This window comes from Haliotis rufescens, unplaced genomic scaffold (genome assembly GCF_023055435.1).
Source record: "Haliotis rufescens isolate VD_foot unplaced genomic scaffold, xgHalRufe1.0.p SCAF_2, whole genome shotgun sequence".
NCBI lineage: Eukaryota > Metazoa > Mollusca > Gastropoda > Lepetellida > Haliotidae > Haliotis > Haliotis rufescens.
The window spans coordinates 19,536,342-19,562,829 of record NW_025963890.1 but is presented as its reverse complement, the minus strand read 5'-3'; the positions used below and the strand labels follow the sequence as shown (position 1 = coordinate 19,562,829).

Genomic DNA, 26,488 nt, shown 5'->3' with positions numbered 1-26,488 from the left:
ATATATGCATTTCACTGGCGAAATATACAAACGCATACTCATTAACGGACTTCATATCTTGAGCAGAACAATCAACACAAACATGCATGATCCTGCTGAGATTTTTCAACATTAGTCAAAACTGTTTGACTGCTTTACTAAAATTGATATTATACTTACCTATTTTGTCGGTTGTGATTTTTAGTCCAATTGAGAAATTGAAATTTCTGAGATGAAGTCCACAAGTCATCTCAGCAATCTGCATTACCTTTGGCCCAACATACAGGGACTGAAACAAAGCGCATAGACAGTCAAATCTCGCAAGTCCGGGCCCCGTTAGCCAGAAAAACTCGTAATCTGGACGGTTACGGCCGGGAATGTTTAAAGTCAAATATAAAACGAAACACCCATTTCCATTATCAGAAGAAATATCTACTAAAAGCTGATTCCATTGTTCGATTCCGATTATATCATTAGCATGTGTTTATAATTCACTGTCAAATCGTCTTCGCGAAAAGTGAGCGTATCCTGCCCCACCCGTCACAAACACATGCAAATGCAAGTAAAATGCTTCCCTGAAAAACATATGGTATAAGTCAAGATAGGGAATCGCATTGTATATAATGTTTGTCAATGGTGCGTAATTTTGGAACCATTAGCAGTTAATCCGTAGATCCGGAAATGCGATTTCACTGGAAACGGTATTCGTTCATATTGACAGGGTATCATTATACATCAGTATGACACCGAGAAAGTTTTGACACGTGTAATGGCAAGTTTCGTACCTTGTCACATCATGTAAACGTGCAAAAACAACCCTAAAGTAAGGTTTACACAGATCAAAGCTTTCCGAAGAGGAGTATATTTTTCAAATATGTCCGAATCATAGTGTCAGTAGGAATATTTTATATTCCTTATAATTATCATCAATACCCGACTTGCCAAATAGTAACAAAACTGATCATGTCTAATAATATCAATGGTCTTGTCCTATATTTGGAAAGAAATATGATTACATTATGACAGTTACATGTATATGCTTTGACTACCAATTGTATACCTACTTGTGTGTATAGGTGATTATTTAATCTGATATAACGACAGAGATTAATCAGTCACGATTACCTTCCAAAACAGATTCCACTGGGCGTAAAAGGAAAACTAGTGATGAATGGACCACCGAAAATCTTATACCAGAAATTGTAATCTTGTCCATGAGGACTCCTATATCGAATCGAATAAAGAATTTCAGAATCTCGGTATGACTCATTCAACAAAGTCTTAAGTGAATTCGAATATTGATCCACGTATGAAGAGCCTACATAAATCGTTGCTTACTCAGAATTAACATTATCATATTTCCTCACCTCTTTTTCTTCACTTGTTGTAAGAAGAGCCTCTGCCATCAAGATGTTCGTAAGATCAAGAAGACTCTGTATAGGTACAATGAAACAGTTTAATGTAATTTCAAATTGAAAACCCTCAATACATATAACTGTTTAGAAGTGCATTTGTATATGCTTTCCCTGCATCTCGAGTTTAAGTTTCACATTTTCTAACGTTCTTACAAACAGAAGCACACGACGATTGAATATAAGACTCTTTGCTGAAATGGATAGCATTATGTACTTGTTAGTTGATTTGATAATGCATAAGTTTCCTGTTGTCGTCTATATGAGCAATCTTATCTTGAAGACACACGTATTTACGTTTTACATCTTTCTATATTAAGAATTATGGTGGCGAAAGTAATGGCGGCGACGACATTAAATATGGTGGGTTAAAAAGATTTAAGACAAAATCAATTTATCTTCCTTCTTATTGACATTTTTTTGCCAAAGGGCCTTTTTACTATCGGGGGGGGTGGGGGGTGGGGGGGGGGGTGGGGGGGGGGGGTGGGGGGGGGGGGGGGGGTGGGGGGGGAAAAGAAAAATAATAAATACCCACTTTTGCAGTTCAATATTGAAAGTGGATTCTCTCGACAAATTTGCATTATCCTATTTCAGTGTGGGTATTACCATGAGAGAGTACGATCCGTTCCTGGGGGCGAGTGACGGATATTGTGCCAGCGTTTTGACAAATGTGTGAAGAATTGAGGAGGAGACATCCACATCGCCGGCGTACAACTTCCCCCTCGCTTGTCTGATTAGGCCGTACAGATCTTCCCATATAGAAGCCATCTTATCATGCTGGTAGCCCAACTTGATCTTCTCAAGCTGTCGGGTATGTAATACGCATATGTCAACTACAGTGGCATGTAATAAATGTATTTAATTGATATCTTGTATGTTTGAGTCCAGATCTTCTAAACAGCTGCATCTATCTATTTTCTGCCAACTAATCTCTAAATTAATGCGCATGTTGTTTTTCACTGAACAAACTGCTTTGAACATGTCGGGTTCAAACACCTCATTCGGTCCGATTATGGAATTTGGTTTGTAAGTACTCTTACACACCCACACAAACACCCCACCCCCACCCTCCCACACAGCCCCCCTCTCTCTCTCTCAAACACACATACACTAACACACACACTCCCTCTCTCTCTCCCCTCTCTCTCTCTCACCACATTCATTTACACAGACACTCCTTCCCTCCCTCCCCCTCTTTCTCTCACACACATACACTAACACAAACACTCCCTCTCTCTCTCTCTCTCGTTCACACACACATACATAACACACACACTCCCTCTCTCTCCCCCTCTCTCTCTCACACACACATACACTTACACACACACTCCCTTCCTCCCTCCTCCTCTCTCTCACACACATACACTTACACACACACTCCCTCCCTCTCTCTCTCACACACACATACACTAACACACACACTCCCTCCCTCTCTCTCTCACACACACATACATAACACACACACTCCCCTCTCTCTCCCCTCTCTCTCTCTCTCACAAACACATACACTTACACACAAACTCCCTTCCTCCCTCCCCTCTCTCTCACACACATACACTAACACACACTCCCTCCCTCCCCCCTCCCTCTCTCACACACACATACACTAACACACACACTCCCTCTTTCCCTCCCCCCCTCTCTCACACACACATACACTAACACACACACTCCCTCCCTCTCAAACACACACACACACACACACACACACACACACACACACACACACACACACACACACACACACACACACACACACACACACACACACACACACAAACACGCACGCACGCACGCACGCACGCACGCACGCACGCACACACACATGCCCTCAGTGTGTCCAGTGTAGAAGATCTCCATCCAACAAATAACATTGTCACAGTCGAGCAATGCACACGTCGGCCTGATAATAATCAAATCTGAGTATATATCTATGTAAATGAAAAAGATAATTAAGATGATATGAAATGATGTCCCCTGTCAAATGTTATAACCACATGCGATGATATAAAGTAAGGTTCCTTATCATTTGTTATAATCCGATGCCACGATATTGTCATGTACCTCGATCAACTGTTAAAATAAGATGTTATGATACAAAGTCACGTTCTTACCCTATCAAATGTTATAATGAGATGTCCAGACTGGCATTTGACAAAGTTCGGCTTCGACCATTCGCAACGCTGATCGATACACTTGCACCAACGTTTAGAATATCCTGTGGACAAATGTCAGTCTGTACAAGACTATTCATCATAACGACATCAATCTGAAAACTGTCATTACAGTATTATAAATAACGACCATCATTCATTAATACTAGTAAGTGTGATTTTAGAAACAGCTGTCATATGGCCTGAATATTGCTGAGTGCGGCGAAAAAAAACCTCCACACAAACCCACATAATATGTATAATAACAGAGGCGTAGAGCCTTAGGGAAACTACACGAATTTAGGATATGAAAGTGTTATGCATCATCGAAATGATATTTGTAAATGCCATGTTCAATTATGGCGTATCTTATGAATAAACATAATGATATGTCTCACGCGACAATATGCTCTCTAGAAGTTTTGTTTGTTTCAATGCTGTTTTCTGGTAAAATATAAAGTTTCAGAAAAGATTTTGTTTGAAATGTATCTGAACACACATTGAAGTATAAAGAAGAAGAGACGACATGAAAAACACATATTATGACACAATGCTTTTTAAATAGAAACAAAATGAATAGTCTAGACATGGATGATTGGAAAGAATAGAAATAAATCAAGGAAAAAATAACATTGATGGGTTAACTAATTGAGAGCATTGTGCATTTGATATAATTTCGAGGAACAGTTAACTGTATCCATCAATAATGTCAAGTGTTTCCTGCAGAACACACATGGAGCGTTAAAGAATCCACCCTACCTGTCAATTGAATGTGGACATGAACGGTATTTCATTAAGGCATTAGAACAAGCAGGCATATCAAAATATAACATATACTAATAATGCTAAACTATGAGTATATTCATACAGAAAAGGAGATTAATACTGGTTAGCTGAAACAAAACAGGTAACAAGACACCATGCTTTTTATATATGCTGTAGGTATTCCCATGCATATGTTGTTCTGCAGAAGGATATCTACACTACAGATTCATGCTAGAGAATCAGGAACTATAGAAATAATCAAATTGTAAATCTACTATGAAACATAAAATAGTAAATATTAGCATGCTAGCCGTTCTAACAGAGTTCTATGAGAGTGTTGCTGAATTTTGTTCAAGAGAACTTGTCTGCATGAGAGAAGTTCAGTTGTTATATCTAAGAGGTCCATTTACATGACACCCTAATTGGTTTATCTTTGGTGGAACATTTTTTTGCTGAATTCCTATATGTTTATTCTTTTTGGAATAGCCAATTAAGGACACAGTCATCATAAAGACGACATACAGTCATCATAAAGGCGACTAGCAGTCATCGGAAGGGAGGCTGACAGTCATCATAGAGGCGACTGGCAGTCATCGGAAGGGAGGCTGACAGTCATCATAAAGACGACTGGCAGTCATCGGAAGGGAGGCTGACAGTCATCATAAAGACGACTGGCAGTCATCGGAAGGGAGGCTGACAGTCATCATAAAGACGACTGGCAGTCATCGGAAGGGAGGCTGACAGTCATCATAGAGGCGACTGGCAGTCATCGGAAGGGAGGCTGACAGTCATCATAAAGACGACTGGCAGTCATCGGAAGGGAGGCTGACAGTCATCATAAAGGCGACTGGCAGTCATCGGACGGGAGGCTGACAGTCATCATAGAGGCGACTGGCAGTCATCGGAAGGGAAGCTGACAGTCATCATAAAGACGACTGGCAGTCATCGGAAGGGAGGCTGACAGTCATCATAGAGGCGACTGGCAGTCATCGGAAGGGAGGCTGACAGTCATCATAAAGACGACTGGCAGTCATCGGAAGGGAGGCTGACAGTCATCATAAAGGCGACTGGCAGTCATCGGAAGGGAGGCTGACAGTCATCATAGAGGCGACTGGCCGTCATCGGAAGGGAGGCTGACAGTCATCATAAAGGCGACTGGCAGTCATCGGAAGGGAGGCTGACAGTCATCATAGAGGCGACTGGCAGTCATCGGAAGGGAGGCTGACAGTCATCATAAAGACGACTGGCAGTCATCGGAAGGGAGGCTGACAGTCATCATAAAGGCGACTGGCAGTCATCGGAAGGGAGGCTGACAGTCATCACAGAGGCGACTGGCAGTCATCGGAAGGGAAGCTGACAGTCATCATAGAGGCGACTGGCAGTCATCGGAAGGGAGGCTGACAGTCATCATAGAGGCGACTGGCAGTCATCGGAAGGGAGGCCTATTGGTTTATATTGTCTAGGTAATTACCTCACAAGCAAGGTAGGATCTGAGAAGGAGATTTCGTGTTTTGAGTCTGAAGAAGATCTTCGCATATACATCACATATTTTAGGACAATGAGATGCTTGAGAAACAGATCTATCATGACAGTGAATTTATTTATCACAAGCAAACTCCCAAATATAATGACAATAATGCCCCCAAATGGCGAACAATTGACCCATGTCTTAACCAACAATGACGAACGACAGACACATATACTCATAGGCGTAGCTTACTCGTGTTCATTTTTATAATACGGTGATATTTTGAAGCTCATAGCTCAAATCTCGTATAATTATTTCTGAAGATTACATATACACTTTTGTTATATATGGATGAAATCGGAATCAAGGGCTTTCTAAAATTCGTTTATATATAACGATGAAATGAAATGACACGGGCATTTCAATTATCAGCAACTTAAACGGTCGTTTAAAGTAAAGCCCCTCTTCTAAGCAAAAGGTTTGAGCCCGTATTCAATGTACAAAGGGCACTCTGATTTAAAGAATCCAGTTCAGTCCGAGTTTCTGTAAACGTTATTCCGACGAGTGAAACATCGTTAATCAAATGAAATTGTTCCGATTAACGCATTTCCGAGTAACGAATCAGAAGTACGTTGCCAAATTACTGGTAATTTATCTATATTCTTCCAAAAAATAAGAAACGCAATACCGACCTTAGCGGACCAAGAGGTGCAAAATGAAGAGGTTGAATGTGTTATAGTGTCCGTGACAAATTTCCCGGATCAAAATGATTACAATAACGACATGCAAAACATTAGTCGGGAAACACGTACGATTCGGAAAACCGCACACAGTGCATCAACAAAAGGGCCATGGAGCTGAACGTACTGCACGTGCAGCAGCACTATGAACGGTATTAAAGTGCAGGGGTTTTGATTGCCTGGCATCTGCGTCAATCGAACAGTTACAGTTCAACAACATGCTAAGATTAACAGAAGTGCAAAGCAACAACGTCATATGCCGCTTACAGGCAGGGGAATCCCGTTTAGCTGTAGCCAGAGTTTTTAATGTAGCGCCCGCCAACATCACAAGGCTATGGGATCGGTTTCAACGGCATGGGCCAACACGTGATCGGCCAAGGTCGGGACGAACAAGCGAAACCAACCCCGCCCAAGATCGCTACATCCGACTGCGCCGCCTACGTGAAAGGACGACCTCAACCGCACCCCAAATACTCAGACTGCGCAGAATCTACGACCAGACCGTACGAAACCGTTTAAGAGCAGCAGGTCTACGAGCAAGACGTCCTGTTCGACGCGTCATATTGTGTCGACAACATCGCCAAAAACGACAGCATTGGTGTCGTCAGGGTATGGCCTCAACTGCGATAGAGATGGAAGATGAAAGATGGAAGAGCACGGGTCTACAGACGTCGGGGAGAACGTTACGCCGGAGACTGTGTACAGGAAGTGGACAGGTTTGGTTGGGATAGCGTTATGATGTGGGTGGCTATCTCTTATCATGAAAGTACAGGTTGGTCCATATGCAGGGCAATCGTACGGCTCAACCAAACATCAACGAAATTTTCCTACCACACGTCCTCCCAATTGCAGCCAACGGCAACGGTGTATTCCAGCAGGACAACGCCCTGCCGCATACAGTGGGATGAATTGGATAGACGGCTATGCCGACGTCAACTCCAACGACAGACGTTGCAGCAGTTTGCTTTTGCGTTGCAGGCCGAGTGGGCTACCATTCCCCAGGATGTGATACGCATACTCGTCTCTTCCATGGGCAGGGGATGTCAGGCGGCTATCGATTCCAATGGGGGACATACCCGTTGTTGATGGTAGCTGACCTTCACCTTGGACTTTTCCTATGTACCGATAACTGAGATTACAATCACCAAGTATTCTCACAACACCATTTTGGCTCAATACCTTGTACGGTTCCTCGCATAAATGTATTTTCCTACCTCACACAAATCTGGCTTTGCGTTTCTTTTTTTGAAGAGTATATATAAATACGTTTCCAACAATGAACATTTTTTTCTGGTAGTGCTTGTATACTATCGTATCTTGAATTGTTTACCCTTCTTGTTTGTGGCAGATATACTGTTTTACATAATTTCTATCTTACCAATTATTGGTTATATATTGATACATCTTATACACTACCACACACGTACTAAAATACGATCAGTTTGAAATTATTACACATCATAATGCATAGGTATGTAAAATGACATTGGCAGCATTACATATGTGATCCACAGGCACAGTATAATGTTTTGAACCCTCAGCTAAAACTGGAACGCAATATGAACTCGTTAAGCATAACATAAAAATGGTAGCCCAAGCCTACTAAATACACATTATGCCAAAATAATAAATAAACAAATACTGGTCGATAAAACAAAAGCTAATATCCGCACAGCACACTCTCTTGCAAGATTATATGCAAACGATCTCACATTGCTAACCTACTTGACTAGGAGCACTAGTATGAGGCACCTAGAACTTGACGTTGCCTCTGCGATTTACTCACATCTACATGCCCAGAGTTTCGAAACAGGTTGGTATTAATGAAAGCATGCAATTGGCTAGGTCAGCCTGACAGCTGCTATGAAGCGCTGACGCCCACTTACCCTTTCCGTACAACCGGTTCAACCAAACCAAATCTGAAAGAATGTTCAACACGTCCCAAAACCTGTTACATACACAACACACACAAGGCCACTACAAATCTGCAAAGGAAGGTTGTTGGTCAAAGCGAATCTAAATAGAGGGTTATAGAGATAGGGAGGTTGAATGAATGTCGCAGGTAAATGAACGACAGAAGAAGGCACAGGTGATGCGTGTACATACACAACACGCAGTTACAGAAAACTGGTATCAAAGAAGGCCATCAAGGTTATATCCATCTCCAAGAGTGAAGCAACTATCTACACATCACAGGTTTTAGTGAATGCAACTAAACCCCACCCTCTTATGGTTTGTATATATATATATATATGTACAGTTATATGTACAGTTATGATGAAACTATGAAATGATCTAAACTAAAAATTATCAGGCTGTGCAGTGTTCTTTCGATGATCATCTGTTCTGTTCCAGATTAGAAGATATAATGATCCTTGGTCTCTCATTCGTTACCAGGCTCTGGGTTTCGCAAAGTGGTAACTACACCAGTTACATATTCTGCTGACATGCTATGGTATAACTGAAAAGTTGAATATGTCTCTTTAACTGTCCTCTTCTGTATGTTCATTGTTCGATCCGCAGTTCGTTAGGGCTATACGGATCATTGCATGTTCTTGTTTTTTTTATAAGACTGTGCATAGCAATGCCCATTGTGGGTCTTGTTGTCAGTCCATGTCATATATAATGTCCTTGGGCGTCCTTTCAACTCAACACTGCAGTTCTTTACATATTCACACCTTGGGTATTATAGAAAGAGGAGACACCAATAGCCAAGACTATTAGCTGCACATTGTGACAACACATGCACCTCGCCAACTCTTCACAGCGTCTACTCAATACGTCCTTTTGTAAGAGCACTGCGAAGTTACACAGATTATCTCCACCAAACATTGATTATATTCTTTGTCGCTTGTGTTAAACCATATACACCAATACTGCTTAAGCACATGTAGTACAACGCAATGCACACACCACTTGTGGTGATAACATTGCAACACAGAATATTACACATATTGCACGTACATGTATGCACACGTTGCATGCTTGTACCATTTTGTGTCCAACTGCACAACCTTCGCCACTACAGCGCCTGCATACCGACATACAAAGCGCAATGAGCATTCGCAGCAGTTGGCATATACAGCGACAGCACCTGTTCGCCTGTTTAAAAAATACGTCGCACTAGCGCGCTCTTCGTCCAAGTGGCAAGTTGAGAGTCTTACCAAGGATGTTCAGATGGAGGGAGTACATACGCCCTGTCGCCGTTGCAATTAATATTGTCTTATCTGTTTTAGCAAATTATATCTGTTTGCATTTCTTTTATTGAAATTTCATGTCAGAAACCGCATCTAAGATAGCGTTGATGGTGCGCTCTTCGTCGAAGTAGCCATTTGAGAGTCCAATAAAGGACGTTCACGTGAAGCGTGTCCATATATCCGTTTGCCTTTCTAATTAACATTGTACTATGAGTTACATTTGATCTGTGTGTACTTGTGTTACCAAATAATAATTTGATGTCAGAAACTACAACATAAAAAGAGTGTTGACAGTTTTAGTAAATGCAATCTGAATGAATGTGCAGAGTAACATAGCAACATATGTGCGGCCTGTTGGGTGTGGGGTTATTGGCTTCCTCTCAACTTACCAAGCGCTTTTAAAACTCGCAAATCTGAAAATCATTCAATTTCAAAAGAAGTATGTCAATACCAAATCCATGTTAATGAAGCAATCCAGTAGACAGATATGATAGTGATACATATTACACATCTTTCAGTATCAACAAGAACGTGAAATTATAAGTAAAGATACTCCAGAATATAAAAGGGTTACTATCAATATCATAAAGTTAATATCATAAGTTAAATATATATGGGCAAAATATACCAACCAAATAAGTTATTTTATATGAATTGTTTCAAAAGCGTTTTCGGGCTGATATATCTTGATAGACACCTGAACACACGTGACCTAAAAGTAATCAAAAGAGCAATGAGACATATTCCAAAGGAAATGCTGTTTATTGAATTTTCATCTGAGCATCATTGTAACTTGATATGTTATGTATAATTTTATATGGAAAATGTTTACCTGTATATAACATCTGAACACATGGTCCAAGTCAAAATAGGGAATTGCATCGGACATAATTAGTAAGCTCCCCTGAAGCCTTGGGTGTTGTAACAAAGTTTGAGCAAGAATCGTATGACACTATTTGAAATCTACGAAGCATGATCGCTGATGATGATGAGTTGGGGGTGAATATAATGTAACTAATGAAAACATTTAATAATGACATATCAACATGCAGCTTACTGACCTCAAGCCCAAGTGTACATATATTATACTAAAATCATTTACTTTACATAAAAAACAAACGTATAAATATTACAAATAATCTCTTACACGCGTCACTACGTTGTTTTCAGCAATTTCTCAGCTATGTAGAGCCATAAAGTAATACATTAAAGTATAAAGTATATAAAGTCATTCAATATTCATAATACATATAGGCAGTTCTTCAATATTTCATAGTGTATACGATAAAACATTCAGGAATGAACGAAATAAGGAAATGTTTACCTCCGGTATCGGTTGGACAACGTTGTACATCAAAACATCCACCAAAGGTCTTCTTCCAAGTGATGCCCTCGTAAATATCTTGTAGACAGTAACCTTGAATATCCTCTGGAAAATAGCAAATAAGGTTCCCCATAGGAGTACAACCAAGAACATATTTTGCCATGGGGGAACTATGACATCTAAACATCAATACTTAAAGACTTAAAAGGATTTGGGTAGTGACAAACAAATATCAATAATCCATGGAGATGATAAGAAAACACGTAATATTGAGAAAGATCATCAAAGAAGTGGCAAGTCACAGCACTGAATTTATAGTAATCTGAGACAACACAATTCGTTGCGTCCCACAAGCTTGAGATAATATTATTTAATTCGATTTCCAGATTTGACTGATTACATTCTTGTTTTGTCGGCACTTGTCGGTTTTCACTAAAGTTGTGAACGTTAAAGAGTTGCATCAATTCAGGCTTTTCCACTAACATTAAACTGACCCGCCGTGATATAACAAGATAATACTGTTTAAAGCGGCGCAGAATCCAACTCACTCACTCACCCTAAGTACCTGGTGTCTTGACAAAGAGATGGGCAGTTTTATTGGTAGATCCTGCTGGGTTCGTGATGATACATGTGTAATTAGCACTATGTTGTGCATTCCTGATGTTGAGACGCCTCCCGGTGGGGAAAACATCTTCTATTATTTCAGACGGAGAATCAGGTGGTATTTGGTTGTCGTTCTTGAGCCATCTGTAGGTGAAAGTGCCTTTCTCTATCGTGTCGTCAGGGGATAGACACCGGAAGCTGGTGGCGCCACCTTTCGTAAGTGACACCGCCAGAGGGCTCATTTCCAAAAGAGGAAGCGTGATGACGTCAACGATGACAGATGCATTGTCTACTTCATTAAAATCCTCGATTTCGCAGGTAAATTCGCCTAGTGAGGGAAAATACACATTATTCACTGATGAAAATATACCACGATATTTGGGAAATGAATACATGTAAATATTCATACATACGTTTGGCTAACCTTGGCTATTTAACAAGAGCTAACATAGATGATGGCTATCCATGATTGTATTGATCTGTGATATAACCTCCCAATATTCTTGAAACTAATGAATCACCAAAACTTAATATTAGCAGACACAGAAACGTGTTACCTCCAAGTGCGATACGTCCATTTGTCTTCCAGTACGAAGAAGTAAAACGACGTATATATGTCCATTTTGGAGTGGCCCCTTGTTTCAGGGTAAGTGTCATCGTACACCGACGGATAGGACATTGCTCAAAAGATCAATCGTGTTTGTATGTTCCAAACACACAGTCTTCATACAGCTGGAATATTGCTAAGAGCGGCGTTATACAAAAAGAACTGAACAACGATGAGTGTTTCAACAAATGCGTATTTGTGGAAGAGCCATACCTACAGACATTTATCATTAAAACCATGTCATGAACCTTCGGAGTGTGTAGGTGGTTTAGAATAGTTCCCCTGCACTAATTGGAAGAGACTTCACGAAATCTGTTGTTGACAATGTTTGTTTAGACAATGAGACTGATTTTCAGTGATCCATTCAATTAATTGTTAGCCCTATGATGCCTTTTACGTCCAATGGAATCTGTTTCGGCAGAAAAAACGGGATTGATTATTCTCTGGCTTTGACGTTTTGTATTTATGGACACATTCCCAATTCTTATTTGCTTGCTTTTTAAGACATTTTTGACATAATGTATCTGTCAGGTGTCAGAATGTACGCAGTGCAAAGAATCTCATGAGGAGTGCACTATATAAGCATACAGGTTAAGAATGTATTGCATCTTACGAGAACACAGCAATCCTAGAGGGGACATTGTCGCGTTGTCGCCCTTACAAATACAATCTATCGCATTGTCGCGCTTTGGTTAATTTTGACACTTTATGCTTGTTTTGGTAAGGGCGACAACGAGACAATGTCCCTCCTAGGATTCCATTAACTGGCGAGAGTATCATATCTGCTTAAACATGTGGAAGTTATCCACTTTCATAACCAGGGTATGAAAAAAGTATGAAATTTACCGTTTTAGATCGAATGAAATATTCACACTTTTAATACAAATATTCTCGACCCTTGCTGTCCAATACTCAAATATTCCAATTCAAAAATGTAAACATGCATTGATGAAATATATTAAATAAACTAATGATAGGTGAACTTCTTTGGCAGAAAACATTGCCCATTCTGTATTTAACATTTTCGACAAATACTGTAATGCGTGGAAGCTCACCCCCCTTACTCGCATGGGCAGCACTGGTAGTTACCGTCTCACTTGTATATGTTTGTATGTTTGTATGTTTGTATGTATGTATGTATGTATGTATGTATGTATGTATGTATGTATGTATGTACTCAGCAGTGTACTCACATCTGTTCATTCATTGACAATACCCAGTCAGTAAAATATAAAATACTACATTTTGTTGGTAAGTCATGCATTATTTGAGGAAGTATTTGCATGCTGAAAATATTTTCTTCCAAAATTAATATTTTATAACTTAAATGCTACTTCTAAAGTTACCTTCTCGTCAATAAAGCTTTGTATTGATGAAAGCTTATCGACGAAGCTATATACATGCAATGTAGTCCAGCAACAAACATCCTTCTTCGGGTTCCCTGATAGTTCGATTATATATCGCAAATAAACATTGTACTTAGCGAGCCTTGAGGCCAATATATATTTTGCCACTATTTTCTGGAAGACATTATTTTGGGGAAAAAATGGCATGCCCTTAAAGGTACCATACCTCATTCTGCAAAACAGTTATAACCCAAAGACAAGACAAGCACCCGAAGAGTCCATGATTACTTCAGAGTGTGTACCACAATGAGATTTAGTTAATCAATAAGTATATGATCAAGGATGTCAGTTGAACATCGTTTGCTAAAATGTTGTTTATATGTCTCAGATGTAAGTTAACAACGTGTAACAATAATCCAACGTCTAGTTATTTGTTATTGTATGCAGCTGTTTTGTCTGTTCTTACTTACATATCGTGGGAATTTCTGAGCAGTAAAGTTAAGAAAAACGGTAAGCTTGTCGTAAGAACCAATTAGGGATCAGACGCTTACACTGTGCCACCTTGCACTGATGGCGTGGATACCATCAACAACTATTTTGACTGACATAATCGTGATTGATCTGTCGGCTGCTTAACTTAACTGACTAAATGTGACTCTGGTGTCGAACAACATGCACTCACTCACTATCACGATTTTCATTTTACAACAGCTTACAGTTTTACTCACTCATTCACAAAAACTTTAAACTCTCACCTTTATCATAAAACTCAACTCCGTCTATGTTCAGTACACTGATCTGTTTCTTCCTGATGGTCCGAGGGATTCGAATTTCCCATGCATTCCTCTGACTTAGCGTGGTGTTCAACAAGGAGCCGTCCTTATACCAGCGGTATTTCATCTGTCCTGACCCTCGGGCTGTACACATGATGGTCAGTAAGTTGCCCTCAACGGCTGGCCGCTGGCCGTAGTGTTCAACCCCCAACAGTTTCATCTCTGTGAAAGAAAAACGTATACATGGGAACGTCGTTGATAGGAATCGCATGGAAACACAAGGTCTGATTAGCACCCTGTTTGCCCAACTAGATCTGTATATTTTGAAATGAGGAAACCTTTCGGAAATATAGACGAATGTTGTGTGGATCAGAATATACATATGAATAAGGATCAGGGGTTTTAGGAGTAGTTTTGTGATATAAGAAGAAGGCTTCCTTGGTCGAAACTGAGGACAGTACAAAAATTTATCTGATATATATAGTGTTAATGACATCTATTTGTCATGTCTGCATGGACTGGGGCCGAGTTTATGAAAAGACAGAAAAATCGCAAAATCACAACCACGGTTTGGTTTTCATTGATTCTAATCTTATAATTACAGCAAGTGAACAGCGAAAGTATGCCACGACTGACGGAAACCCAACGCCACAACGCCATCGACCGACTGCAAACAGGAGAAATGTCTTAAGCAGTGTCCAGGGTTTTCAGTGAAGCACCAAGCACCAGTACAAGACGGTGGAACCGTCATCAGACACACGGGACAACACGGGACTTTCCCGGATCCGGTCGATTACGTTTCACTACTAGAGCACAAGACAGATTCATACGGCTACGTCACTTACGTGAAATAACCACCACGGTCACCTCTACGACTACGGCAATACCAGGATTGCGTAGGATATCAGACAAGACAATGAGGAACCGTTTACGCGCTAAAAGTATTCGCGGTAGACGATAAACTCGATGTGTCATTTTGACGGACCTGCATCATCGGCCGCGACGTCAATGGTGTCAAGGTCACAGGGTATGGCCACAACTGCGAAGGAGACAAGTTTGGTTCAATGACGTGTCACGTTTTATGCTTCGCCGTGCGGATGGTAGACGTCGTGCTTACAGGCGTTCAGGGCACGTTTTGCACGAAACTGCATAGAGGAAGTGGCAGAATTAAGTAAAACTGACGTGGTGCTGGTTCTGTGAATTTAAACGGCACAACGTTACACGGATAAGATTCTTTGGCCACAAGTCCTTCCGATTACACAACAAGCGAACGTCATTTTCCAACAAGACAACCACCAACCTCGCACGGCAAGGCTGACAACAGCCTATTTCAGGATTCATTACATCCAGGTCCTTTCATGGCCCTCCAGGTCTCCATACTTAAACCCAAAGGAACATTTATGGGATGCACTGGATCAACGACTGCGAGCACGTCAGCAACAACCACAGAACCTCCGACAGTTGGCACAAGCACTGCAGGCAGAGTGGGTAAACATTCCCCTGGCCACAATTTGAGATCTGATTGCTTCCACGGAACGACAAAGCCAGTGCGTTTTTTACTATAATTGTGGCCATACAAGATACTGAGAACAGATGACCTTCACCTTGAAATCTACTCTTCCACGTGTTCCATATGGAAACTGGGTCAATGACAATGATGTGTGCCAATATCCATCTGTTGTTTATTTATATAATAAATAAAATATACATCTAAAATCTCTTTTGCGTTTCTCTTTTTTGCAAAGTATATAATTTCTATCGATGTTTAAAATGGTTTTTTCTCTCATTTTAGTTATGTTCCAGTGGTTTAATGACAATATTGCTTAAGGTTTCCATTAGTATATAAATTGACATTTACAGAGAGACATAAAGGGTCCGCCTTATCATGACATTTTGTTCCGCAAAATTGCTTGGAAGGCTTGTTGGTTATGTAGTGAGATACAAAAAGAAAAGATTTGATAATGAAAGAGAATCAAATTAAGGGAGATTTATATTTTTGAACAACATACAATATCTTGATTTTTAGGTGATGCAAACAGCGTTAAGTATGATTAAACTTGAAAGAAAGAGAATTAATAGTATTAGTATTGATAATTTGTGTCAATGTGTTAACAAATGGACTGTCTCATTTAATTGAAAGGTTGGTAAGCTTGTATAAGTGTAAGCAGAATGAGTGTAGACAGGGTGAGCTGTAAGCAAAATGAGAAGTCACCAGGGCGTGCATCGATCCATGACACGGTTCAGTGACCAGATAAATGAGCAATTTCTTATTTTGAGGATCGCCTTCCAATGAGGTTCTCATGAAGGTACACACATCATATATACTACAGTTGATACAAACTGACTCAGAAGCTTTCTTGAAACAACATGATTTAATGTGGAACCATTGTGCTTTAGTGAGCTTCACAACAAAAAGCACATAGTAGTCGATTTTCTATCAGAATTCCTCACATAATGCTTCATATCTCCGACATGCAGTTATCCACTGTATTTCTATTTTCAGTGTGCTTGCTTGTTGGTTTACTCACTGTGTGTATGTGTATGTGTATGTGTATGTGTGTGATTCCTTACCCAGTGTGTGTATGTGTATTTGTGTGATTCCTTACCCAGTGTGTGTATGTGTATGATTCCCTTCTGCATGTGTGAGTATGTATGCGATCCCCGGCTGCACTTGTGTGTAATGCCTTTCCAATTGTGTGTCTGTGTGTGATTCCCTTCCGCCTGTGTGAGTCTGTGTGTGATCCCAGGCTGCACTTGTGTGTGCATGTGTGTAGGCTTTCTTTGATATGTGTCTTTTGACTAATCTTGTTTATGGAAATCTATGAATGGTCCCCGACTGGCAATATGTGTAATGGTGCTTATTACATTGCCTCAATCGAATACATTATTTGTCAGGAAGTCAAGCTTTTGAACACAACAGCACTTCGATGCATACATTCGAAAGATCTCGTTAGATGTGTAAAGCAAATAAAACGAGTTCCACTGTCAAAACTGTTGAGACGTTAATGGCTGTTTATGGTTGTGAGAATGGCAGTTTTGCTCCGAAGCAGGAGGAATGGTACTTGACTTCCGTTTCAAGCGTCACGTGTGATTTGAGATAGCATGTTATACGTTATGAATGCAATGAAACCAGACTTGGCCGACACTGGAATAATATGAGTATATTTTCACGAGGCGAATTAATATACACCCGCTCTAAGAGAGTTAAATCTTACAACATTCTGGCTGGTAGTTTATAATTATCTTTAAAATGTTCTCAGACATTTCTATATTTGGCCACAACGATAATTGTGGTAATATGGATAATAATGATATAATGATATCATGTCGATCGGACACATGACCAATACATTTCACAACGAACCGCCATTAACCGACGGTGCCTTTTTTCCTACAACGCCATAGACACGTAACAAGAAGAAAAGAGAAAAATGCCATTAGCATGTGTATGTACACCACTGCATCACACGTTAAAAGCATTACATTACTTGACTTGGAGACAAACCAAGGTTATATCATTCAAGGTTAATGAAATCATTTCAGAAAATCACAGAAACTCGGTTTTGGTCAGTAAATAAAATATGTACCCCCTATATATGTAACGTGAGGTAATATGTGACGTCTGATTATATATAGGGGGCATATATTTTTAGTTACTGACCAATAACGAGTTACTGTGTGAAGATACAGCGTAGCGTGGAAACATCCTCTAGAGATGCAGGCTCACAGGGAGTACAATAACACCAGTCAATATATTAAAATAGACTTTACGAGAACACCAAACATGCTCTTGACAGATGACTGCAGTCTGTAGGTCACCTTCATGAGGGAGTGCAAAGTTTGGGTGAGAGCGCGGCGGCAGACTCGAGTGTGGAGGGATTGGTGGTTGTGAGAGTGCGGCAGACTCGAGTGTGGAGGGATTGGTGGCTGTGAGAGTGCGGCAGACTCGAGTGTGGAGGGATTGGTGGCTGTGAGAGTGCGGCAGACTAGAGTGTGGAGGGACCGGGGGTGTAAGAGTATGGGAAACTCAGAACATGAAGGGTGTGTGTAGCTAGGCGTCCGGGCAGGGAGCGTGGAGGGGAGGAGGAGGGTGGAGGGGGTTGTGGTTGGTGTGTGAGGGGAACATGCCCCAGAATAGTTACACTTCCTGAGATCACACCGCCCTTGATTTGACACGGTAATTGGGAGGAGGAGGGTGGAGGGGGTTGTGGTTGGTGTGTGAGGGGAACATGCCCCAGAATAGTTACACTTCCTGAGATCACACCGCCCTTGATTTGACACGGTAATTGTCTGTGTTTCCCATATCTTGCCGGTCCTAAATTACCCTTCCGCTAAAAAATAATTGAGACAAAAGTGTTTTTTTATATCCATCCATTCGCACGCTTGAAACTATGTCAAGCCGCCAAGGACTAGATAACCTCGACCTATATTTGACACGGTACTGTTACGAGCGGTGAAAGAGCCAGCGGTAACAGCGGTAGCTCGAATTCTGCAAATGGTTTCAGTTCAGTGTGTAGAGACCGTCGCTGACAGAAAGCTGACCCTAGCTTTCACTCAAAACATGTTTCTTATGGTATGATGGGTTTGGGCCACGAAAAATCTTTCGTCTTGTTCTTCACGAATATGTTAACTTCAATATGCTTCTGCTTTTGTAATATCCTCTCCGTGACGCCAGATGACTGAAGTAGTTTCAAGTTCAATTAGCCTTTTGGGTGTTTTCGACCTTCCCCAAAAGATACTTTTGAATTGCTTGGTAGACGATGTCGGGATAAGAAACGGAGTAGAGTTGTGTCACTTAGTAGCGCCGTCAGGATCCGCTGATCGCATGTTCGAATCCTAAATCGTTTATGATGATTAGTTTTTCAACACCTTGGATAGTAGGTTTCATTTTTGGTTTTACTCACACATGATATTAACACCCATGATAGAACTAAAGTGCTTGTCATAGAGCTGTTTAACCAAACTCATTCACTCACTCAAAATACACTTACTTAAGAGGACCTTCATTCTGTAATAAATAACATGTCCCATATTTTCTTGTTCGGGTAAGTAATTCTTAAACAGTAACCATAAGGAAATAACAAATAACCAAAAAATTATGTTCACATTTTGAATCGTTTTAGACACACACTGATCACTTGCATATCCGTATAGAGAAGGGAGCTGTACATGTGCACGTTTCTTGCTAAAGTGACAACATCGAGTCGATAGCTTACAGTATCTGAACGTATTTACCATATAAAAGTAGATATATACAAGGAGCACTATTTGTCGGATCGGCACATAATGATAGCGGTGGTGGAGGTGCTCCGGAGCACCTCGCCTAACCCCCTAGCTAGCCTAAGGGTGAGTCCTCACTCTGTCTCTCTGGACCAAGACATATATAGTAAAGGTCACCCTGCACGGATTGAATCATAAATAACAGTAATTAATGAGAAGTGACACAGTCACAAAGCTCGTTGGGGTTGGCTGACATTAAATGAACAATCAACATTAATAAGAATAACAATGAGACAAGCATATTTAAATCTGTAATGGTAGTTGAGTGATTCTACACATATACATGTCATGGCTACATGGTAAATAGCCTTTGGAATTAAATGTCAGTTCAGTCAAAGGGTGTCCTGAATCGGTCTCCATGACAACATCTTGAATTCAAAATGTATATGTTTTAATCTAAATTGTTTTAATATAAATCTGTGGGTCAAAAGAAAGCATACACCCGCGTTTTAATGGTGGCTAAAAATATGAAGAAAAAAAAAGGTCATTCAACGGTGATGTGTTCCTTATGTGTTCCGGCGACTGTTTTCAGCCAAGTATTGTTTGTTTGTTTGTTTGTTTGTTGTTAAACGCCGCACTCAGCAATATTCCAGCTATATGATAGCGGTCTGTAAATAATCGAGTCTGGACCAAACAATCCAGTAGTTGACATCACGAGGATTGATCTACGCAACTGGTATACGATGACATGCATCAACCAAGTCAGCGAGCCTGACCACCCGATCCCGTTAGTCGCCTCTTACGACAAGCATGCGTTGCTGAAGACCAATGCTAGCCCGGAATCTTCACGGGACCTCAGCGTAGTAACGTTTTGATAACGTTTGTAATTGTTTAATCAAATCCAATTTTCAAGTGAATTCTTTCTTTTACCCTGCACTGAACACCATCACCTATCCATGCAAGACCGTATATCTTTCGCCTGCACGAATGTGAAACACAAGGAAAATGATTATCACGTCTACAGTTGAGTGAGTGAGTGAGTGAGTGAGTGAGTGAGTGAGTTAAAAGTTAACGTCACATTGGCAATAGTTCAGCCATATCGTGATTGAACAAGTGGTCTATGCACTGTGTTCTTTTATTGTATTTTACATACGCTGTGTTCTGTCTTGCTCTGAATACAAAACTTTTTATTATTATTTTATAATTATTGTTACTTTGTTATATTCAGCAATATTCATTATGACGCCAACTTGCGAATAATCGAGTCTGGACCAGAGAATCCAATTATTGTTATGTGCAAAACCCCACACCATCGTTGTCTGTCATACAGACCCTGAACCAAATAATTATATCTAATACAGCCCATGCAAGTCCACAATAGTGAGTCTCGATTACTGCAGTTTTAGAACATCAAGAGAGTCTCCGGGCTCCTTTTCATAATATTTTATTGATATAATTCAACAACTGCTTCTTTCTGTAAAATATGTTCATTGCTGAGACTAGATGTTAGTCAAACACTATCGGCGTACGGAGACAGGCAATCAGCCAATCCAACGACTCTGAACACCCGTTCCATTACGTCACCGCATACAGTGACGGGTGTAAATACTCTTAACCTGAAACCCCCTGGGATCGACATCAAAACGAATAAATGAAGAGACATTTTCCTTGTAACAATAGCGTCGTGATGTGAAATTGATATTCTTCTTGATACTAATGAATCTTTAATCGATACATATCTTTTACATTTGAAATAGAAATCACCTAGCCAATATGCTCTCGGTTTCCGTATAAGAGGAAGTGCATTTATAGCAAATGTAATTTGCCCTTACTTCACCTCAAAACTGGACTCTCGGACGAATTAGAAAATTATACAAGACGAATCCCTGAGCAGCGACAGACAGACAGACAGTTTATTCAGTAAGAAGGCCATAGGCCCATAATACAGACAATGGTTGATTGCATGAACTACGCATGCCAAGGAAGTAGTCGATTTAAGTTTCTCTTAGCCGTTGGACTTTATATATATATAAACATGTGTTTTATACAACATCAAAGTTTTCTGATGAAATAATTTCAGTAAAAGATGTTACAGTTTGAAACTTGATATATTGTTTAAGATACATATTTCTTAGGGCTGAATAACGCTCACATACAAGTAAAACATGAAATTCATCTTCAATAAAAGATATACCATTTTCTATACAATATTTACATAATCGTTCAGTGTATGGGACATTTGTGTATCTCCCCAAGTCAATTGCAAGTTTAAACTTGCTACATCTGAAACGAGTCATACATATTCTCAGATGTACCTGAGCAGCGACTGACTATAGGATCAGCTGATTTTAGAAATAGCCGAAACAATTGAAACATTCCAGCCTTCTACAAAATATTTCATTGATTTTCTCTTAATTTAGAAGAATACCAGACGAAGAGGCAAAAGTAGCCTGTGTGTGCATGTGTGTCGGTGTTAAAGTGTAGGCCAAGGGAGATGCTTTGCCGCAGTTTCACAGGGATACCATACTCAGACCCAGTATACTGACTCGAGGCGACCAGTCCTTGTTTTATTCCTTTAATGCTGAGCGGTCAGACGCGTATATATAGTTACTGATAACCAAGCCATTAAACTATTGTAAAAGGTAAACTACACTTAAACAAGGGTTTTGGAGTATTTTGGGGGTGGGGGTGGCGTAGTTCACCTTGGATCTGATACATAATCAATAATCGAGACAAGAGATTAATGTACGTTGTCCTAATTCACACGCCGAGCTACCTTCAATCACATTGACATCTGACCGTAATTCTTTATCTGTCAGAGACAAAACAGATGATCAAATACATGTAGTTATTATTAGGACAGACTATCTCCTCCATACTACTTGAGTATTCTATGGTGCAAACTACATGGTCCATTCATCGTTTTGCCTTCTCGATAGAGTGAGTTCGGTTTAACGCTGTCTTTGAACGGTATTTCAGTTATTTCACGACGTGTAAGGTTAATGTGGGTTTACAAATCCATGGGCACGATGAGGATGCTGACTAACCTAGAAATATAATCACGGGATTCGAACCAACGATCATAGTTTGTAGCACGCCTAAGTGACGCAACTCTGCACCTTAAATTGCGGCGCTTTATACGACTGGGTCACCCGTATTCCCATTCGATAGATCTTACATGAGACACACTAACAAGACATACCAAACAAAATGTGTGTGTTCAGGTGTGTGAACCGTTTTGTGAATTACCCAGAGTCCCCACAGCTGTTTTACTAAGACAGAATTTATGTTATGACTAGTAGTTCAAGAACTTGATCGTACATCTCGCTATACTCGCTTGCTGTAAGCTCATCTGTATTTTCTCATATTTGAGTATCTCACATCCCACCGGATGCTTTTTTCATATCCACACATTAGCACGCGAGACTATATGGCCTGCCCTCGTTAAAAATAACTATTTCCCGATATGAGATAACCTTGCTACGACCCCATCGCCCTATATTTGACAAGGTGCCATTCGGAGCAGAGGAAATCCAGAGCCTTGGCTTTCAACTTCGACACAGAAACTGTTGCACTGCGAACATAGCACTACTTTAAACTAATCAATTGTCAACCGTTTTCTCAAAATCTTCAACAAATCAGTTGTAAAATCAATTTTGTTTATTTTTATATTTAAAAATGTATTTCTCCCCATTGGAGATAAGCAAAACACACCAAAAATAATGTGCAGGGGCGACGCATTGACCCAGTGAAAATGTCCACGTAAGGGACACAGGTTTGTCTGGAATGACACGAAAGGCTTTAAGGAGTAACGCATGTTCTTGTTCTTTGACGACCGAGGTAATTACTCACCTGGATCTGCCTGATATTTCATGGCAGCATTGTCGACTTCTACACCGAATAACCTACTGCCCGTGGTCAAGAACTGCAGACCTCTGTAGACCAGTTCCAACTCAATGTTCTCAACGTAGAAGTGGAACGCCATGACCTTCTCGTCAGATTTATCTCTGTAAATATAATGATGACAGTATTATGTAGTATGTTTCAAATGACCATTATGCATACATAATGATTGCAAGTAATTACATGTACTCTAGTATTTAAAAAAATATAAGGGCAAAGTTTAAAGAAGCACATGGTGGACCCCAGTCCTTTAATAGAAACCCACGAGCATAGTTATGGTACTTAAGAGTTGGCGCAACTTTGCATAATGCACTTGCTCCATGGCGATTAAACGGATATGGTGCTGAAAGGATAATAATCCGGGTGAATCTCAAACACACGACAAGCCTATCCTTGGGTTAAGCGAGTTGCAAACTGCGGCGCCTAACACTTGTTCCCAATTGCTATATGTGCTTGCCACGTTACTAGGACCTAGTAAATATAACACCTCAGGGGGCTGAGAATGTAAATTGAATGTTCACCGATCCTGGGTAATAATTATATATCATCAGCTCAGGTCCCTTGCCTACTCTACACGCAGCCCAGACAGCGAATGGGACTTCTCATTGGAAGCTCTGCCCAGTCGAATCCACCCAGAACTTTTCGGAGAATGTGAAGACTCCCCAACACTGCCGTCTTCTGCATTACCCAGATTGTCAGAAGGGCTGTGTTCCTGGTAGCAAACCCGGATCCCCTTCCAATGTCAGTCAAAAGATTGGGAGGTACCAAACCTAAGGCACCGATCATTGGATTTATCAAAAAGGACAAGATAAGGTTTGTTGGCCTGGATAGGCATGAGGCTGTATACGGGGCTATTCAAAAGAATTTTGTATTTATCATTTTCCATGACGCTTCTATATATTCTGGGTCGTACCATGGATGGACCTCTGTGTCAAAACCACAAGCATGGCGAAGACGGTAATAAAATGACCGAGCCATTCCATCATGTCGCTTAAGATATTGTGTCTGTGCCAAAGCTGGGCTTCCACTGACAATGTGTTGGACAGTCTCATTAAATTCATTGCATAATCTGCATTTCATGTTTACATTTTGATGCAAAATCACACATTGACAGTTTCGAGTAGGATGTGACTGATCCTGAGCAGCAAACAGAGAGCCTTCTGTTTCTCTTTTCAGGCCAGCCGACTTCATCCAAGCGAAGTACTCTGCAGGGTTGCTCATCTTCTCAACACACTGCACGTAAACTCGATTCAGCGGTCGTTCAGCTGCCTCTCCTTGAGTCTGGGCTGATTTGATACGGCACTTCGCTTGGTTGACACTCATTTCTGTACAGCCCAGCAGTACATGAACATCAACAATATCAACACTGACATTGAGGTAACCATCATCATCATTATTATTGCAGAATGAGATATATTCTATGTTTACTAAATCAATCCTTATAGAATGTTCTCCGAGGATTTAAAATAAACGTAATGTAGTGGTTAAAAAGTTGTTGTTGTAAAGTTATTTAGCAAGGAGGTGATTGAGAAACATGCGTTCAATTTGGATGTTTTCAGCAAGGGAAATAAATTATTTGCTGAGGAAAAGCATATGATCCAGGTTTACATCCGGTAGTACTCTTGCACCACTACGCTTCTCTAGAACTGTGGAGCAGGCTATGCGAAGTAATTTCTGAGCTTATTTTCTGAAGAAATGTGTTCCACTTGCCAAGAGCAAAAAATAGAAAACATTAAGCGATAAAACTTGCATTTGAACCAAATGCTATCCACGGCTGTGAGTGAGTGAGTGAGTGAGTGTGTGAGTTATGGCATGTCTCGCAATTATAGTTATTCTTGTGTACTTTAGTGCTGCTACATTGCTGCTACAAGCTACAATAATGCTACTCTGATAACTACTACAACTACACAACATCAACGCTACACTGACGCTTGATGCTTGATGCTATAACGATGATACAGTGATGTGTCAAGTGATGCTGCTATGCTTTCGCGCTATTTTTGTTTTATATGCTCGAAAAATCTATTACATGATAGACTCTACTTAAAAAGGTCTATAATGGCCCCCATGAATCGCTTTATGGAATCACCAATCGTCTTAAACATGTAGATATAAAAACAGTAGAGTAAAAATAACAAACCTGACGCCATCAAATCCAAATCTTGTTACAGATTTTATTCCCGAGAGATCCAGGGTATAGATTACCTGTCGCATGAAAAGACAATTGTTTCATGATGTATATGTAACAGAAATAATAATAGAAGGTAACGTTCTTTATAAATTTGTCTTCCGACATTAGTGAGACAGCGATTGTATCAACTTATGCAACTTGGTTGTGTCGCATGTCGCAGACGTTTGCGGCTTTGGTGGAACCCACAAGAAAGGATATAGAATTGACAGACCAAGGGTCATTCATCACCCGATCCTGCCACGACTAAGGACACGACTCTGCACAGGAGAGCTGCGGCTCCTATATCCACTCGGCCATCCATCCCTCAATATTCAACATCATCATTAATAATAATGTATGTAATTGTGTCATATTGTAATGTGAGACATTAACTGAAATATGTAATGTTGAGATATATCTATTCCCCTCGCTGGCAAACCATGCGCTATAATTGAATCTGAGATTCGAACCTACAACCCTCTGATTCTTGTACTTAAGAGTCACAACTCGTTCCCCCTACGAACTTAAAAATAGAAATAAGTATAGCTGAACTTATTGAAGCAGAAGTGTTTCTCGCCATAATCAGTCCTTATCTGAAAACATCCAATCTTCAAGGCGATAGATAATTTTTGGTTTTGTCCGCTATAAAATCCGGTTATGATTTATATTCTTAGAATGTCACTATTGGCCGGATTTTAACGGAAGATAAATGAAAGCGTCAAAACTATAAAGACAAGACTGTCCAGAGTAATCTTTTCTTGTCTTAACTATGCCACCATGGTGCTTGCACCTTTTCCTCTGTCTGAGATGCAGCAGAAACCCTTGTCA

General features: G+C 40.4%; 1 protein-coding gene across 7 annotated transcripts in view; it reads right to left on the bottom strand.

The window, feature by feature from the left end:
• LOC124138812 overlaps positions 1–26,488 on the bottom strand; it is a 119,778-nt gene that overhangs the window by 38,830 nt on the left and 54,460 nt on the right. For 4 of the 7 annotated variants that reach the window (XM_048399733.1, XM_046505689.2, XM_048399735.1 and 1 more), the window contains 11 exons: positions 25,631–25,695; positions 23,440–23,594; positions 14,350–14,589; positions 11,604–11,969; positions 11,039–11,143; positions 10,104–10,127; positions 8,404–8,436; positions 3,506–3,609; positions 1,998–2,195; positions 1,347–1,412; positions 160–268 (listed from right to left, as the gene is read on the bottom strand). In XM_048399733.1, coding sequence (XP_048255690.1) covers positions 160–268; positions 1,347–1,412; positions 1,998–2,195; positions 3,506–3,609; positions 8,404–8,436; positions 10,104–10,127; positions 11,039–11,143; positions 11,604–11,969; positions 14,350–14,589; positions 23,440–23,594; positions 25,631–25,695 — 1,465 coding nt within the window. The remainder of the gene's footprint in view (positions 1–159; positions 269–1,346; positions 1,413–1,997; positions 2,196–3,505; positions 3,610–8,403; positions 8,437–10,103; positions 10,128–11,038; positions 11,144–11,603; positions 11,970–14,349; positions 14,590–23,439; positions 23,595–25,630; positions 25,696–26,488) is intronic. The other 3 variants (XM_048399738.1, XM_048399736.1, XM_046505688.2) reach the window with 3 other exon arrangements.